The sequence below is a fragment of the Protopterus annectens genome, chromosome 17.part0 (genome assembly GCF_019279795.1).
Source record: "Protopterus annectens isolate FY-2018-M chromosome 17.part0, PAN1.0, whole genome shotgun sequence".
NCBI lineage: Eukaryota > Metazoa > Chordata > Ceratodontiformes > Protopteridae > Protopterus > Protopterus annectens.
In genome coordinates this window covers 342,838,524-342,852,818 of record NC_056751.1, presented here as the reverse complement: position 1 = coordinate 342,852,818, position 14,295 = coordinate 342,838,524, and the positions used below count along the sequence as shown (strand labels likewise).

The window sequence follows — 14,295 nt, the reverse complement described above, 5'->3', positions numbered from 1 at the left end:
AGCTCATATTTTTTAATGCAACATAAGCCATTTATTCCTCAAGGGCAACAGGCACTTTATTTGTAGATGAAACAATGAAATATAAAGTTGTTTGCTAGCAGCAACCTGTTCATTAGTTACAGATTTCTTTACTGCGGAATTATTTAGATGACTTTTACTTCTTTAGAGATTGTGCATATTTACTGATACTGGTGGACTGTAGAAGTTTGAGTAGACGTTTATGATAGAAATGTTCTGAATTGGGCAGTTTTGTCATTACTGGTGCATGCATTTTGTTTCATTGTTTACTGGAAAAATGTTCTGAACTGGGCAGTTTTGTCATTATTGGTGCATGCATTTTGTTTTATTGTTTACTGGAAAAATGTTCAAAACAAATTTAAAATGCCCTCTACAACTGCACTATATTGTACAAGGAATATAATTTAATACAATCAGAAAGGTGTATCAAAGACCACGTATATGTTTCATGTGCAAGGGGCCTATGATTTGAAAACAGCCCAAAGTTAATCTTTATCTGCCACTGGCAAAATGCATTTTCTTTGAATGTGGGTTTCAATGCTGTTTCAATGAATGTGAGTTTCAAGGGCAGAGATGTTTTAATGCTAAGTCTGTTTTCATTGTGAGATTGCAATTGCTTTGCTTGCAGATGTCTTAGTGTTTGTGCTGTAAATGCAAAATAAAACTTTCAAATGAAGTCCAAATCAATCATCGTAGAAGTAAAGCAGTATGCACATTAGTGTTTATGGTAAATGGGGTGAAATAGCCAAGTAATGGTTTATTGGAATGGCTGCAGGGGGGAGGCTCCATTTGACCATGATTTTGTGAGGGGGAATGGCGGCAAACTCAAAGACAGCCCCGGCTGAATTATACCTCTCAACTGTCCAGATTTTCACAGAATGAATAGATTTTTGCTTCTTATTTTTGGCTTGTTCCTCATAAATTGTGTAGTTTTCTGGTAAATAAATTAGGAATTAAGTCACTAAATAATGACAGACACTGAGTTTCAGACTTCATAACCTTCAGAAAAATGCATGCTAAAGCAAGACCTGTTATTCTATTAACTGTCTCAGTTTATACAACAATTTTTAGTACTGTTTATATGTTCCCCTCGGTATATTGGCCTTGTCCAGATTTCCTACATAAACAGGTTGAGAGGTACATGCAAATAAATTGCTTTAAAGAATTAGGCATATCCAAACCTCTCAACTGTCCCGGATTTTGGCTCAAAATTTTGCTCTTCCCCTAATAAACCCGCTGCAAAATGGCAATTTTGGAAGAAAACGTGGAGGGTTTACAATTAAGAAATAACTGTAATAATCAGAGTTATAGATTATTTTTATTTCAGAAATGCACGTAGATTGTTTTATTTTGTCAGCTGCTCAAGTTAGCAGTACTAATATTTAAAAAGTGTCCCTTCTTTGACAGGTTCCCAGCTGTATTGTGTGGCTATTTTATATTTTTGCATCACATTTTTGGTCCATTTTTCATAAAATTGTGTTTTTTTGGCAAATTAGTGGCAAATCATTAAAGACTGAAGTTAAAAAAATAATGACAGACATTTCAGTTTCAGATTTCATACCATTCAGAAAATTCATATTAATGCAAGACCTACTATTCTATTATCTTTCTAAGTTTATAAGAGCAATATTTAAAAATTGTCCTTATTTTTGAGTCTTTGTCCCACTTCTATGCATGGCTTTGCCCAGATTTCTTGCTCTGAGGTTGAGAGGTATGACAAATGTGTCATCACAGTCAGCCAGAGACATTTCAAATTGTGACATACTTGTTGCACCCCACTCTCCCATGTAGTGTGACTCTAGATGTGTCCAAGCAAGGCAAGGAGCAGTTATGCGCTGTAAATGTGCAGAGTATCCCTCCATCCCTAGGTAGACACAAGTACTACTTTTATTCTGTCCTTGATTTTGCAGAATGTTCTGGTTTTTGTCATATTTTCATACTGTTGATTTATGCTTATTATTACTTAGAAAGTGCCTGTTGCTCTGTGTTTAAGTAGCAATGCTTTAATGACCATCAGTTAAGCTTGTCTGAGATTGTAAGATGCAAGTAAGCTTTAGTAAGCATACTGTTAAATAATTGCCAACACTGAAAGCCTTTCTGTTGTTGCCATGCAGAAAATACTTGCATAACTAGATAATGTATAAGCCTTGGGTATTGAAATGCATATGACAGTATTTGTAATAAAGGACAGGATTACATTATTTTAAGAAGCTCATTACATTTGTTGGGAGACTTGCAGTCATCTTTGCAGGCTTTACCTGTAAACCAAACAGAATGGCAATCTATCATGTGTGGTCCATTACCTGTACAGTAATCCTTTAAGCAATGTATCTTGAGCTTGTTTCTTGTTTGCTTTTCATGTTTTACTTTGATCATGTTTTCCCCATGAAACAAGTAGATAGCTGTCAGGCAGCAGGTCTTTTTTTGGATAAGAAACATTTTTACAAGTGGGGGTATCACAGAGATTGCTACTTTCAGCATGTTACTTGGTACTTTAATAAAGCTGAATATAAATTATAATTAGAACTGCAGTGCAAGGAGAAGTGGCTTGAGATGAGTGCTGCTTGTTTTTCTTGTACTTGATTTTGACTGGCATTCCAGTAATGCATTTAAAAAGTAATTTATTTTTTCATGCCTCACAACCTTTTTGTTTCCATTTAGATATTAAGTAAGCTGTCATGCAGCCAATGCATTGAAATATTTTTTTTCTTCTACACTTCATTTTGTCTTGATTGGACTCGCATAATGACGGTTTGGCACCCAGGGCAGCATATTTAATTAAAGTTACAGTTTTTGTGGTTTTGACCATAGCTCCTCCCCTTTCTAGTTGGCTGCACTCCTTCCCATTGACCCAACCCATTCAGCTGTGTCCTGCAGCCCCCCTTTGATTTGAAGTCACCAGCCGCCACTGTTTATTTATTTGCAGTTTGTTAACCGGGGAAGTCCACTGGGCCATATTGAACCCGTTTTCAGTGGAGGCTCGGGGAGAAAAGCTCCTCAGTAATAGAAAGAGTGCACATTACAGAAACAGTATAATCTTCAGAAGAGTTATACAATTAAAATAATGAGTTATAATCACAATGTAACGTACAGAGATTCATATCATACATAGGCATTTTACACATCAGGTTTTAAAAATAAAGTATTATCTAATGTTAAACATTGCCATTGTTTTTATTGTAAAAAAAAAAAGAGAGAGAGAAGTTGCATGGGGGGAGGTTATCAGAGGATTGGGAGCAAGAGCATTTCCAGGCAGTGGAGAGGTAAGAGTGTAGAGAAGATTTAAAAGTGACAAGGTTGTGGATAGTTCTGAGGGAATATATATAACCTCCATTCCCTATGCAGATACCTTGACCAACCCCCTCAAGTTCACTAGCCACCAACTTGCCATTCACTGGGACAACCCACCTAACACCCAACTTGACAGCAAAAACACAGACACCTGTCTATCCACCTTTTCTACAAGTTCCTCATAACGTAAAACTCACTCAAAAGACTATGCAAGCTCACAACCATCCTTTTCATTATCATCAGAATCATTACTGAAACCAGCCCTGGCCCACCCTAACTCGCTTGTCTATGTCACTATTGCCTCCAGAAAAAATACAACTCCCTACAAATTATCATTACTAGGATTTACTGCTTTATTTTCTTATCTTCTGCTTTTCACAGTTTCATCCTTTTTCATCCACTACTGTTTTCTACTTCATCTCTTATGTCATGCATCCTCCCTGTTTTGTAATTGTGGATCTTCTCTAAATCACCCCTTTTAATTTCTGCCTACCTATAAAATCAGTCTGACTGCCAATAGGTTCAGCTGTCCTGTTTACATGTTTTTCTGCACTTGTCTGTATAAAGAGAGCATATTACCTTGTTATTTGTTTCTGGTTTATTCTGTTTTCATAAATAATGTATCTGAAATATATATTCATGCTTGTTTTAGAAAAAAATCATATAATTCTGCACTTATGTTTGTATGTGGATGCTGAACAAATATTTGTTTGTATCACTCCTATTGTATCTTGAGTATAAACTCCTGGAAAATGGTACATTAAGATCAATGTTCTACTGTGACAGTCAAATTCAAATAAACAACCAGTGAAGACAATGAAGTAGTGCATAAGATAAGATAAGACTTCTATAAGTTTACTTTATTACAGTACTTTGAAGTGCTAAGGCTGTCAATGCAGCCATAACTGATTCAAATTTAAATTATAATTCTTTGATAACTGAGAAGCATATGGGAAGGTGGCAGGAGCTGAGGTGAATGTGTGACAGTGTGCAAGTTGGTCTAATACAGATACACTCATGCTAGTAGCTCATGCCAAACAGAGGAAGAGTAAATGTCTTTCTTAAGTCATGTTTTATGTTCAGGCAATAACTGGACAAAAATTTAAAAAAATCTAAAATGCAGAATATCTAGAAATGTCATGCCTTCTCGGGCCTAGTGTCTCTTGGACTCCCGGTTTAATACAATTATTTCCACTTCAATTATTGCAGTTATTCCAGTGTAGTCTTTGTCATTTAGAATGTAGTGAAAGCATGCAGGGGGGAAAAAACAGAGTCGAAGAGTAAGACTTAATTACTTTCTTTGACCATGTTTTTTTGTTTAGGCAACCACTGGATGTAAAAGGTTGTTTAACAAATCTCTTAAGATTCACTTTGGACCATCTAGAACCCCAGACCCCCTGCTTTATGCAGTTGTTTTCCTCCACAGTTACAGAGTGCAGCCTTGATTACATAGAACATGTTGAGAGAATGAGTAAGTGAATGAATAACTGCAGGAGGGAAAATGAAGCGTAAGATGAACTGTGAGAAAAAGGAAGGAAAAAGTCATTTAGATAGTGTGAGTAGACCAGGATGGGTTAAGCAGTGGAGTGGGGGGCACATTATGAAGCCTTTTCACCTGGGATGTAGGTTTACCTAATGCTGGCCTTGACCTGTTGTGTGATACAGGTCATCCTTAAAAAGAGGCTTGCATCTGGTGGATTTACCTGGTTAATAAATGAATAATAGTAATAATAAAAAAGGTATTTAAACAAGGAATTCAGCCCTTTCTCAGAGGCTAAAACTTATTCTGATTTTGAAAAGTTATTGACAAGAGCTTTGCAGTTTACAAAATGAATGACAAAGAAAAGCAGCTAGGAAACCTTTTAAGTCAAATGTGTTATTTCAGCAGAACAATTTGAGATCTTATTTATTAGATGCTTGTTTCTTCTTTATTTAAAGGTCAATGTTCACCAGGAGAGTTCTCTTCAGATGGTTTCAAGCCTTGCCAGCGGTGTCCGTTTGGAACATATCAACCTGAAATTGGTCGTACCTCCTGCTTCTCATGTGGTGGAGGCCTCATGACAAAAAATGATGGTGCAACCTCATTTCAGGACTGTGAGACTAAAGGTAATTGATCATTAGAGTGTGGTAGTAAATATAATTATGGGCACTAATTTTAACCAATGCCTTTTGTACTTTTTTATTTGCTGTCATGTAGACAGCTGAGTAGAGAAAGAATCAGCAGATCTGTCCTGTGAACATAAAACAGTAGGCCTTTACTGTCAATATAACAGTTAATATTTGTTTCCATTTGATTCATTTTATCTTGTAAGAATAATTTAATTGTTAGTATGATATTCCTTTATTCGTAATAGGCAATGAAGATAACAAGCATTGGATTACTGTAGATGTTATAAAGTAAAATTAATTCATAGCTGAAAGCATTTGACAAATATTAATCTAATTATCTGTCATTGTACTCAATGAAAGAAGCACCGATAACTTGCTTGAAAGTATGGATTCTTTTTCATTAGGCTTCTTATTAGATCACTTAAATGTGACTGACTTTGTTTCTGTTAAAATTTGCTAATAACATTTGAACCATGAAAACAAGGTTTTTTTAACATTTTGGTCATAGATTATACTTATCAAGTGGAATTGGCTGCATTTGTCTATAATGGGAAAAGGAAAATAAAACAGAACGTTGTTACCCGTGCTTCATTATTCATGAGTCAAAGACTCGTACACAGCAGAGCATCCCTTAGATGTTCATTTTCATATTGCATTTGAAACCATGCCATCCTCCTCACTTACAGTTTGTGTTTGCCACTTGCTTGGCAGTTTCATTTAAAAGAACTGATTTGTACAAAAAAAAAAAAAAATTTCTGAATGTCTTGCATAGTGAGTCAGTGGTCATGCTACAATTTTTCTATAAGGAAAAGAGAATATGAAAACAGTGGTAAAGAAATGCCATGGCAGAGTTTGCCATTGAGTGTATCCTAAAATCATTTGTATGCACGTTAACTTCAGAATTATAAACATCACAAAACCTGGAGGTGATAAGACATGTACTGTAGAAAAAGAATGCAGATTTTTATGAAACAGAGGACTTTTGATGGGTTGAGCTAAATATATGTATTTGTTTTACAAATTGTTTTGGAGGGGTTGTATTTTGCTGAGTCCAAGGTAATTTAGATATTTGCTGAAGGGAGAACTGTGCTGCAGTACAATTTATAAACAATTGGAATCCACTACTGGAGTATATCAATGTCCAGTCAGAATCTCAGAGGTTTGGATATCCCCTAGCAGGCTTTTCTTCTCATTCTGAAGTTGTCACACCAACCCTGAGTAGGCAGGACAGAGAACAGTGCACCATCCATACTTATTTTTGCTCTGGTCCAGGCATTTGCTCATCAATTTTGCTTCTGAAAAACATGGACTTTCAACTCCCAAGTTGAGAAGTACCCTTTTTGGATTTTTTCCCTGTTATCTTAATATATTGTAACTTGCACTGTTGTGTTGTATTGTTGGTGTTGCTTTAGAATGATCAGGATATCAGAAAAAAAAGAGTAACAGTAATAATCAGATCCCTATGAAAGATTAACATCTTCAATTTTTTTTTTTGCCAAAGTCTAGATCACCAGGTTGAATCCTGCAGAGAGAGTGTTCATTCTTTAGGAAGAAAACTGTGAAAAGTAGGACAAAATCACTTAAAGCCTGTTTAGACCATCAGCAACTTTTATCTGTAGATGGAGAATTTTCACCTTCTTTAATGTCATTGAGTCTTCCTCCATGCTGAACTTGAAAAAGAAAGAAAAGAAACAGAAATATGGAAAACTCCAGAATATTATTACTCAGGAAGTGAGCAGGGTGCATAATACCATAGTGACCCTGCAAGCACACCATTCAACTGTCCAGAAATGTGTAGAATGACCATATTTTTGTCTCATGTGTTGGATCTGTAACTCATTTTTATGATTTTCTGGCTAATCATTAAAGACTGAAGCCACTAAATAATGGCAGACATTTGAGTTTCATATTTCATAACCTCCAGAAAATATATGCTAACACAAAGCCTATTATTCTGCTAACTTTCTAAATTTGTAAATGGAGTATATAAAATCTGTCCCTGGTATTGGGCCTTTGTTCCCCCATTAATTTTAGCTTTTTCCAGAATTATTGCACTAAGAGATTGCTACATATGCCTGTAAGACCTGCTTAAATATGAAGAATCTGTTTTTGAGTAAAGCAGCAGCTGGTAGAACCCATTCACAAATTCAAAAGCACAGTCATCTCTGCCAGTGCTCCTTTGAAGGCATCTGACAATGGAGTCATGTCTTCTGAAATGGACTTGGCACCAACTCATTTAATTTCCATATCACAGCTACATGGCAGTCTGTAGCTGCTGACTTCCATTTTAAAGTCAGATCAGACAAACTTTATGTCTGTAGAAGAAAGTATGTCTACCCTTTATCTGAATGGGTCATCAGCCACCATTACAGAATCCCCCAGGCTAACTGCCACCTTCACATATTCAGGAACTAGCACTTTGGGACATGGACTCATACCATAGGACAGCCCCACTGACATCTGCCATGACCTTTTTTAATTATTGAAAGAGTGACAAGAAGTACATTGCTGCACTGTAGAGTGGTGATGCACCTCTTAACCTCAAGTAGTCTAGCCTTCATTTCCCAGTAAAACAGAAGAAAACCCTCTTGTCTCAACTGATGTCTAACTACAAATATTGGTGAGGAAGAATTTGATGAAATAGCTTATTTGTCACAGATTTAAGATCCTCTGGGATATAATATGGGTGAGGAAGAGTCACTGTCATCCAACATTACTCTCAGATGGCATTTCCTTTGGGTGGGGGTCCAAAGAACCTTAAGACTGACATTAAAGGTACATAGGTTTGCTTGACATTGACCCACCTAAATTCACTGTGATTTCTCTGTTTACCAGACATGTGAGGACACCTTTGAAAATGCATCTATGCAGTCAAATTCTTAGCTCCCTGCACTTAAAAACCTAACTGCTTTTATAGAATGAAAGATAAGGCTTATAAAGAACAAAGTAACAGACCTAGAAGTAGGCGTTCTTACTACAGGAAGGGCTTTGAAACTAGTGACTGTCAGCAACATATTACCAAACAAAGGAGAAGGTAAAAATTTTGACCTCTTTATCAAAAAGGTATATAAATCTGCATAAATGAAGGAGTCAACTCAGATGGTAACATCTTCAAAATTCTTTCAGGCAACTTCTGTCATACTAAGCATGCAAGTAAATGTTAGCATTGTTTCATAAATGCATCTGCCAATGTTGTTACTGCTGCTGCTACTAGAAGAGTTTTAAGGAGGCATGCTTGTCTCAGAATTCAGATTCTTCCTGAGGACATTGTGGGCAAAATTCTAAATTGTGCTACTCACGGTAAATACAGGATTTTCAGACCCCCCCTGTTTGAGAATTCTTTAAAAAATTGCAGGAAAAGGCAGAAACTTGTAAATAATAAAAATCAACTAACAACAACTCTAACTAACTCTACTCCTAACCAGGCTGTAAAGACTAGCCACTAGTGGCAACATCTTAGCCTGGATTCTGGTCTGCACACACACTAACCCCAAAAGTGGAACACTTCCACTCTCTCCCTCAACCTTCACCTTCCCATCATCACGCTTCACCTTCTTCCTTCTCCCCTTCTCACCTACATAACTGCCTACCCGCGTAAAAAAACTTTAACCTAGAAGCTTTCTGCTTCCTCTAAAATCTCCTTAACTGGTACTTTAAAAAACTCTACCTCAACAATGCAATCACTAGATACTTACGCTCCCTTAATAACTAAAAAGAAAAAAAAAAAATCCTCCCCTGGTTAAAAAAAACACAATCGACAAACATCGACTTAGAGACAAAGCCTGGACAATAGAGACCGCAACTACTACTTCCTCAACTTCAAAGCAACCAAACCAACAACTTAAATGTTTGTCTGAGAGGCATAAACCTCCTAAAACTTGGTATGCCCAAATACACAGACACTGATCCTCCCAAGACACATTCAACTCTTTTTCATAGATTCATCATTCCTCCATAAAGGTGGAACTAATACTAATATCACCAACTTCCCCCCCCCCCCCATCCTCTCTCCTCTCCAAAAAAAAAAGAAGAGATGTATCATCCATCTTCAACTCCCCCCATCTTAGATAACAACCTATTAACTCCTACCCAGCACATGGATTCAGACCATCACACAGTACCATGACAGCCCTCCTATCCTTCCTAGAAACCATCCTACTTATGTTCTAAAGCCTTTTTGACTCTCTCTCAACTTACTTCTTACTAAACTCATCTAACATCAACATGGCAATGAGCAATCTCTAGCCTACTGCATCTAACTACCTATCCCTACAATTCCTACTTATTCCTAAATTCAATCATTTTTTTATTTCATTCACCTATCCCCAGATACAAAGAAACTATCCCTTCAAAACATTGCCTTTGTACTGAAGCAAACCAGGGATAATCAGGCTAGACAAAAGAAATCCACAAAAAATGGCAGTTAAAAAGGATGAAGAGGTCATTGCAGCATCAGAGAAGAGGAAGGAGTAATAGGCCACTCCCATCCCCATCATAGGCTTACAAAAACCAAGTAACAGACATAGAAGTAGACTTTCATCCTTCAAGAAGGGCTTTGAAACTGATGCCTATCAGCAACATGTCACCAAACAAAAGAGAGAGTCATTTTTTTTATTTCTTTATCGTAAAAGGCATATAAATATGCAAAGAACAAATTCTTTCCCCTTTTCATGTCCTTCAAGTAGTGAATGGTGGAAAGTTAAGGTTTTTCAAAAGCCTATGGTTCAACCTGACATCATGTTCCTGGGTAAGAGAAGTGATCTAATTATTAGCCTACAAAATAGTATCTAAACTTTCCCTCTTTACACAAGAGCATCTCAAATCCTTAACAGGTGCCTATGATGAAACCTGCAATAGGCCATCTACATGTTCTTCAAATAGAAGGGAGCTCAGTGTTTGCTCAAAGAACCTGGGGGTGCCATTCACTCCACCAGGAAAGATCCAGACCTTGTACAGACACCTCAGAATTAGTATGGGGAACCTGTGCTGGACACGACAAAGTATAAGGGCAATAGGACCAAGTTGCAGAGACCTCAAAAGTCAGTGAAAAAGAAGTGCTCATCTTTATCTATAACATGTAGTTCTTCAAGGACTCATGGAGACTAGACAGAGTGATAGTAGTCACAGAACACAACAGTGATGTGGTACATCAGAAATTAAGGAGACAGTCACTCTTACCAGTTGTACAGGTTACCTATGAAACCATTGTACATGAATGTACCATATGGCCTCAGCTTAAAATGGCATACAATCCTTTGGGGGTGCAAGCAGATACTTGGTCTGCTGAGCAAATGTATAAGTCCCCCCAAATGGACACAGGGTAAAAAGTCTTCAGACACAGTGTACAGATCTGGGAAAGCTCTTGGAGAGGTCTTTTTGTGACCCAAAAATGCCATATTAAAAAAAATTTTGAACCAAGTTTTTATACAAGGAAGCAAAAAACACAGACACCTTCTTGATCAGCCTGAGAAAGGATCTGCTTTATGCCATAGTTCCAATTGTCTAATACAAAAAAAAATGCTGGGGAAGGCCAGGAAAGTGAAACCCAGCATCAGTCTAATAGTCACTTCTGGCTCACTCAGACAACCTTAGGAGTGAATCATTTTACATCTCCAAACAGGAACACCCAAGACTCTTTCTAAGTATTGCACACTGCTAACTCGGCAAGAGGGTACATTAGCATCCTAAAATATTTGCATCCTCAACTTAACCATCTGGAGGATAGACCCCTAATTCCAAACTGGAAAACCTTTGAACCACATGTATTTGGCATTCTTAAAGAAGCTAGGAAACCTATTATCAGAAACTCCAACTTAGGAAGTAAAAAAAGAGTTTTTTTTTGACTGGTGCTCATCTAGCTAGCTTGCCCCATTATCAGCCTCAATGTACGAAGTTCTGAACTCTCTTGATTTATTCATAACTAGATTATGCCTCCATCATCCAAACTTCAGCTATCTCAAGTCTTCCTGCATATCCACTTCTCAGTACCCTCCCAATAGCGACATTTTTATGTCAGGGTATCCTTTATCTTCTAACATCCAGAAAACCAGTGGTATTATCCTTGAGTTTAAATTATTTGTTGGAAAAACTATGCAACATTTGAGATAGCTGCCTCTTATGGAAAACCATTTCCTTGTAATTTTTACTTCTGCTAGGTGAATCCTTGATCTTTAAGCTCTTAACACCTAAGGCTCATAACATCTTTTATCAGGGTAAGGTAACCTTGAAAATGAAACTGTCATTCCTAATGTAGTGTATGAATTGTCTCTAATCAGTCACGTCAGCTTTTTGACTTTTTCCTAAACCTCAAAATAAAAATAAAACAAAAAGATTTTTTAAAAAAAGAATGCTTTTTATCGAGTCACTATAAAAGGTAAAAAATAAGGAAGAAGAATGATAACTCTGCAAAAGAAGTTCAGACAAGCTGATTTCAGAAAAGCATTTGAGGTTGGCTTTGCCGATTCCTGCTACTTCTTCTGGTACCTCATTATCATAATCGGCAAAACCAACCTCAAATTATTTTCTGAAATCAGCTTGTCTGTGTTTCTTTTGCAAAGTTTTCACTTTTCTTCCTTATTTTTTACTTTTTAGAGCGACTCAATAAAACACATTCTTTTAAAAATGTTTTTTTTTTTATTTATTTATATTTTTATTTTATTCCTTTGTAGTTTTTAAGTAAAATATGTGCCCTTCTGTGGTTCCTTCACATTCCTTGATAAACATAGAAAGAAGGCAATTAACTAGACAGTGGAAAACATGCCATCGAGAAGTGCAGTGTTTTTTCTGCTATCTTGCGTGGAATATGACAGAACCACAGTGGAGCTTTCTTTTATTTTAGAATATGTATATTAATTCACACTCACTTATTCTGTCATTTTCTCAAGTAAATAATATTTTAAAAGTGTCCCTTATTGGAATCGGATTTTGTATTGTAGTTTTGGGATTGTGTGTGTGTGTGTGTGTGTGTGTGTGTGTGTGTGTGTGTGTGTGTGTGTGTGTGTGTGTGTGTGTGTGTGTGTTTAAGGCCACTCATAGTACAGTGCATCCCACTCTGTCCCTAACCCAGTGTGCAATTAGATTTTGTTACAGTACTTTTCCTACAGTCTCTTTGGAGCAAGTTCAAGCAACTTTCCTTGCCATCCATTATCAGTGTTTAACTGTGATTAAAAAAAATAATAATACTAAGTTGTTTGTTGGTTTATTGGGTGATGTCTCTCAGCTTACAAATGAACCCTTTTAGCCCAAAGGTCAAAGAAAAATGGACAACAGTAGATACTGACCGTATATACCCAATATATTTAGAAAACTGGTCAAACACAATGTACAAAAGTACACAAAGATGTTAGAATTGTGTTTTGAATTTCTATTAACTGGATCACTGTGACATATAATGCACATTCCACCACACATCCAAAACTGCAATCTACATTCACTTAGAGGATAACTTAAGAGCTGGACTGTAACTAAAACAAACCTAGACACATTCACCATCTCCACAGCGAATAATCAGTACTAGATCTACCTAACAGGGGAATAAAAAGTAAGATTGCACTTAAAACCTATCACTTGCCTAAAATACCATAGCAACTCCTCTCTCTCTTTCTCCCAGAGTTAAAATCAATGGTGTAATGCAGTAGGCTTCCATGAAATACTATAGGTTCAAATGGTTTAATTTCAAGCCAAGATAGGAAAATGAACATTACTCCAAAATTCTGGAGCTGAAGCTTCGAATCTCATCATCGTCATCATTAGGCTGGTTGTGCACCTCTGAAAATGTACAAGCTGCATTCTTGCATACCCACTACAACAAAGCAATTCCAGTGAGGGTCAAAGAGCATTCTATCAGGGCCTTGGCTTCATCTGTAGCTTTTTGCAAAGGCTTTGAATTCTAGAAGTATTCTAGAAGCAGCAGCTTGATCTTCTCTGCAGACTTTTACAAAAGCACTGCAAACTTGATTCCTTTTCCAGGTCTAGGACAGGCTAGATAGGACCATTTTCTAGTGACGCCTGGACTCTGAATCCTCCCTCCTCCGATTCAGCCTATGATGTGATAATCTGCCCATATAACTGCAGCAGTGATCAAAATGGTGAACATAGTATAGTTGTGTAAGTAAATATACCATAGCAGTAGATACTAGAATTATCACTGTTGCAGTAGCTGCACCTTCCCTCATCCTCTTTATTTTTGCATGTTTTTGTTGCCAAGGTAAGGACTTGTCCATTTAGTTTCCTAGCTCTGACCTTTTCAGGGCTCTAGATTACCATTCTCAGTTGACCTGGAAGTTGTTAAGGGAGTTTTGATGTGTGGAAGATACCCATGAAGCTTTGGAAGCTGGCCGGCTGTTATATTCTGTGTGGGATATAACCGATATAGCTAAGGCTACTGCAGCAGTGATCATTTGAACATCTGTCTACTGTTTTGTAAATGTACTTGCACAATTGTACTTTTCAAGGCTTCCACATTCTGCCCAAAGCCTTCGCTGTTCCTTACTGACTTTTTAGATAGAGTTCACTCAATGGATATTCCAATATAACTAATAAATTAGTCTGAAAACTGGCTCACATTAAGGCAACTCTCCTCAAAGCCAGAAATCTAAATAATAAAACTACTGATCTTTTGAGGCACTCTCACATTTGAAAAATCCTCAGTGTCTATGTACTTACTGAAACTTAGTTTAAATTCTGTACTAGAGCATTGCACTTTTTATGCCTTCAAACCCAATGGCAACTGTGATGGAGCTTGGATACTTTATTAAAGAACTTACTACCTCCAAGCAGATCCCAAGGGACTCACAAACTGAACTCATTGAACTACAGATTACTCCAGATAGGATTAATTATCAACTAATAGCTTGTTACAGAACACCTTTTTTGTCC

At 36.9% G+C, this 14,295-nt stretch overlaps 1 protein-coding gene across 1 annotated transcript in view; it reads left to right on the top strand.

Moving 5' to 3' along the window:
- Window positions 1-14,295, top strand: part of LOC122791730 (signal peptide, CUB and EGF-like domain-containing protein 2) — a 1,774,756-nt gene that overhangs the window by 1,612,047 nt on the left and 148,414 nt on the right. Inside the window, exon 18 of the mRNA XM_044059635.1 lies at window positions 5,248-5,415. Coding sequence (XP_043915570.1) covers window positions 5,248-5,415 — 168 coding nt within the window. The remainder of the gene's footprint in view (window positions 1-5,247; window positions 5,416-14,295) is intronic.